General features: G+C 45.9%; 1 protein-coding gene across 1 annotated transcript in view; it reads left to right on the top strand.

Moving 5' to 3' along the window:
• Positions 1-4,992, top strand: part of LOC115189494 (TBC1 domain family member 5) — a gene marked incomplete at its 3' end in the record, with an annotated part of 35,838 nt that extends 30,846 nt beyond the window's left edge. The window contains exon 18 of the mRNA XM_029748106.1: positions 4,825-4,992. Coding sequence (XP_029603966.1) covers positions 4,825-4,992 — 168 coding nt within the window. The remainder of the gene's footprint in view (positions 1-4,824) is intronic.
• Between the last annotated feature and the right edge of the window lie 8 nt (positions 4,993-5,000).

The following is a 5,000-nucleotide window of genomic DNA, read 5'->3' as shown; positions in this document are numbered from 1 at the left end:
GAGCAGATGATGGTGTGTAAGTAGTGATACTGGTGTGTAAAAGAGTAGAAAAGTAAATAAAAACAGTGTGGGGATGAGGTAGGTAGATTGGGTGGGCTATTTACAGATGGGCTATGTACAGCTGCAGTGATCGGTTAGCTGCTCAGATGGCTGATGTTTAAAGTTAGTGAGGAAAATATAAGTCTCCAACTTCAGCGATTTATGCAATTCGTTCCAGTCATTGGCAGCACAGAACTGGAAGGAAAGGCGACCAAAGGAGGTGTTGGCTTTGGGGATGACCAGTGAGATATACCTGCTGGAGCGCGTGCTACGGGTGGGTGTTGTTATCGTGACCAGTGAGCTGAGATAAGGCGGAGCTTATAGATGACCTGGAGCTAGTGGGTCTGGCGACGAATATGTAGCGAGGGCCAGCCAACAAGAGCATAGAGGTCGCAGTGGTGGGTGGTATAAGGGGCTTTGGTGACAAAACGGATGGCACTGTGATAGACTGCATCCAGTTTGCTGAGTTGAGTATTGGAAGCTATTTTATAAATGACATCGTCGAGGATCAGTAGGATAGTCAGTTTTACGAGGGTATGTTTGGCGGCGTGAGTGAAGGAGGCTTTGTTGCGAAATAGGAAGCCGATTCTAGATTTTATTTTGGATTGGAGATGTTTTAATATGAGCCTGGAAGGAGAGTTTATAGTCTAGACACCTAGTTATTTGTAGTTGTCCACATATTCTAAGTGAGAACCGTCCAGAGTTGTGATGCTGGTCTGACAGGCGGGTGCAGGCAGCGAACGGTTGAAAAGCATGCATGGCCCCATCACCATATATAATAGCAATAATCAACTATGAAGTGTAGGTGTGTGGGTTGCTGGGTTGCTGGGTGTGTGGGTTGCTGGGTGTGTGGGTTGCTGGGTGTGTGGGTTGCTGGGTTGGTGGGTGTGTGGGTTGCTGGGTTGGTGGGTTGCTGGGTTGCTGGGTGTGTGGGTTGCTGGGTTGGTGGGTGTGTGGGTTGGTGGGTGTGTGGGTTGCTGGGTGTGTGGGTTGGTGGGTGTGCATGCACCCTTTTTTTCCAGACTTTTTCCACATTTTGTTACATTACAGCCTTATTCTAAAATTGATTAAATCATTTCCCCCCTCAATCTACACACAATATCCCATAATGACAAAGTAAAAACAGTTAAAGAAATTTTTGCAAATTGTATAAAATAATACTGAAATCACGTTTACGTAAGTATTCAGACCCTTCACTCAGTACTTTGTTGAAGCACCTTTGGCAGTGATTATAGCCTTGAGTTTTCTTGGGTCTGACGCTACAAGCTTAGCACACCTGTATTTGAGGAGTTTCTCCCATTCTTCTCAGCAGATCCTCTCAAGCTCTGTCAGGTTGGATGGGGAGCGTTGCGGCACAGCTATTTTCAGGTCTCTCCAGAGATGTTCAAATCTGGGCTCTGGCTGGGCCACTAAAGGACATTCAGAGACTTGTCCGTGTGCTTACGGTCGTTGTTCTGTTGGAAGGTACGCCTTCGCCCCAGTCTGAGGTCCTGAGCGCTCTGGAGTAGGTTTTCATCAAGGACATGATGTTTGGCATTCAGGCCAAATAGTTAAATCTTGGTTTCATCAGACCAGAGAATCTTGTTTCTCATGGTCTGTGAGTCTAGGTGCCTTTTGGCAAACTCCAAGCGGGCTGTCATGTGCCTTTTACTGAGGAGTGGCTTCCATCTGGTCACTCTACCATAAAGCCCTGATTGGTGGAGTGCTGCAGAGATGGTTGTCCTTCTGGAAGGTTCTCTACAGAGGAACTCTGGAGCTCTGTCAGAGTGACCATCGGGTTCTTGGTCACCTCCCTGACCAAGGCCCTTCTCCCCCGATTGCTCAGTTTGTCCGGGCGGCCAGCTCTATGAAGAGTCTTGGTGGTTCCAAACTTCTTCCATTTAAGAATGGAGGCCACTGTGTTCTTGGGGACCTTCAGTTTGAGTCCACATGAATATACCACAGGTGGACTCCAAGTTGTAGAAACATCTCAAGGATGATCAATTGAACCAGGATGCACCTGAGCTCAGTTTGAAGTCTCATAGCAAAGGATCTGAATAATTATGTAAATAAGGTATTTCTGTTTTTAATATTTAATACATTTGCAAACATTTGTGTGTAGATTGAGGAGGGGGGGAGTAATTTAATACATTTTAGAATAAGGCTGTAATATAACAATGTGGAAACATTCAAGGGGTCTGAATACTTTCCGAATATGTGACTATCTTTCACAGTTCAAAAGTTTGAGGTCACTTAGAAATGTCCTTGTTTTTGAAAGAAAAGCAAAACATTTTTGTCCATTGAAAATAACATCAAATTGATCAGAAATACAGTGTAGACATTGTTAATGTTGTAAATGACTATTGTAGCTGGAAACGGCAGATTTCTTTTAATGGAATATCTACATGGGCGTACAGAGGCCCATTATCAGCAACCATCACTCCTGTGTTCCAATGGCACGTTGTGTTAGCTAATCCAAGTTTATCATTTTAAAAGGCTAATTGGTCATTAGAAAACCCTTTTGCAATCATGTTAGCACAGCTGAAAACTGTCGTGCTGATTAAAGAAGCAATATAACTGGCCTTCTTTAGATTAGTTGATTATCTGGAGCATCAGCATTTGTGGGTTCGATTACAGGCTCAAAATGTCCAGCAACAAAGACCTTTCTTCTGAAACTCGTCAGTCTATTCTTGTTCTGAGAAGTACAACTCTGTGTACTACTCCCTTCACAGAACAGCGCAAACTGGCTCTAACCAGAATAGAAAGAGGAGTGGGAGGCCCCGGTGCACAACTGAGCAGGAGGACAGCTTACATTAGTGTCTAGTTTGAGTAACAGATGCCTCACAAGTCCTCAACTGGCAGCTTCATTAAATAGTACCCGCAAAACACCAGTCTCAACTTCAGTGAAGAGGCGACTCCGGGATGCTGGCCTTCTAAGCAGAGTTGCAAAGAAAAAGCCATATCTCTGTCCAGTGTCCTTTTGCCCATCTTAATCTTTTTATTGGCCAGTCAGATGCCTAGAAGGCCAGCATCCCGGAGTCGCCTCTTCACTGTTGACGTTGAGACTGGTGTTTTGCGGGTACTATTTAATGAAGCTGCCAGTTGAGGACTTGTAAGGTGTCCGTTTCTCAAACTAGACACTCTAATGTACCTGTCCTCTTTCTCAGTTGTGCACCGGGGCTTCCCACTCCTTCTATTCTGGTTAAAGCCCGTCATTACCACGAGCCCGTCCTCCCCAATTAAGGTGCCACCAACCTCCTGTGGTGTGCTCGAGTGATAGACTCACCCTCCTATATGTTAGATGTAGTTTCAGGCGGAGTCTCTCGGGTCTCTCCACCCACATTTTCTCTGACACACAAGGTAACTGTTACCATAGCAACCGCTTGTGTGCATATGTGTGTTGCCGTGTTTTTGCATCCCCTTTCAACAGTTTGTTTCAACCCTGATCTCTGAGCATCACAGCACTGCTGGCTTTGTAAAGTATTTTCCTCTTGGTTAATTTATCACCAAATCAAAGTTTATTTGTCACGTGCGCCGAATACAACAGGTGTAGACCTTACAGTGAAATGCTTACTTACAGGCTCTAACCAATAGTGCAAAAAAAGGTGTGTGTAGGTAAGTAAAGAAATAAAACAACAGTAAAAAGACATTTGAAAATAAGAGTAACAAGGCTATTTACAGACACCGGTTAGTCAGGCTTATTGAGGTAGTATGTACAAGTAGGTATGGTTAAAGTGACTATGCATATATGATGAACAGAGAGTAGCAGTAGCGTAAAAGAGGGGTTGGGGGGGCACACAATGCAAATTGTCCGGGTAGCCATTTGATTACCTGTTCAGGAGTCTTATGGCTTGGGGGTAAAAACTGTTGAGGCCTTTTTGTCCTAGACTTGGCACTCCGGTACTGCTTGCCAGGTGGTAGTAGAGAGAACAGTCTATGACTGGGGTGGCTGGGGTCTTTGACAATTTTTAGGGCCTTCCTCTGACACCGCCTGGTGTAGAGGTCCTGGATGGCAGGCAGCTTTGCCCCAGTGATGTACTGGGCCATTCGCACTACCCCTTGAAGTGCCTTGCGGCCGGAGGCCGAGCAATTGCCGTACCAGGCAGTGATGCAACCGGTCAGGATGCTCTCGATGTTGCAGCTGTAGAACCTTTTGAGGATTTCAGGACCCATGCCAAATCTTTTTAGTTTCCTGAGGGGGAATAGGTTTTGTCGGGCCCTCTTCACGACTGTCTTGGTGTGTTTGGACCCTTCTAGTTTGTTGGTGATGTGGAAACTAAGGAACTTGAAGCTCTCAACCTGCTCCACTACAGCCCCGTCGATGAGAATGGGGACGTGCTCGGTCCTCCTTTTCCTGTAGTCCACAATCATCTCCTTAAGTTTGTTACGTTGAGGGATAGGTTATTATTCTGGCAACCTATCCCTCAAGAATCCATCAGTGAATAGCATTGATCTTTCATAAGGTCCACATTCACACTGGTCTTAACCAATCACTGAAAGATGCAAGCCAGCAGAAGTGTGATAGTCCAGAGTTGAGTAGTATAGTGCCTTCTTGGATGCATGTTATACCACTAGTCAACCAACAGCAGGAGCCAGAGAGGCTGACTCAAAACATTCTCCATCGCTGCAGTAAGTAGGTTGAATCTGAATACAGTCATCACACACTCGTATGTTGAGGAGATTTGAACATTGAGGAGGTAAGAACAGGTTTGAGGCTGGCGACAACTGGACTGGTTCATCGGTTCTCTCTGCTACTCACAGCCCTCATCTGTTTGTCTTTGTGTTCATCTTTTCTCTCTTTTTCAGGCCAAACCTCCAGGACAGTTAGCTCCTCCCCCAGCATGGAGAGTCTCTCTGGGGGACAGGGTCACAACACAGCGTCCCCGCCTCTTCCTGTCTCCAGGGGAAGTGACATCAGCACCTCGTCCCCACCCCTCTCAGCCACCAAGAAGGACTCCTTCTTCAACATCACTCGCTCCCAC

Source organism: Salmo trutta, unplaced genomic scaffold (assembly GCF_901001165.1).
Source record: "Salmo trutta unplaced genomic scaffold, fSalTru1.1, whole genome shotgun sequence".
Lineage (NCBI taxonomy): Eukaryota > Metazoa > Chordata > Actinopteri > Salmoniformes > Salmonidae > Salmo > Salmo trutta.
Note: the sequence above shows the minus strand (reverse complement) of the source record. Positions and strands in the feature narration are given on the sequence as shown.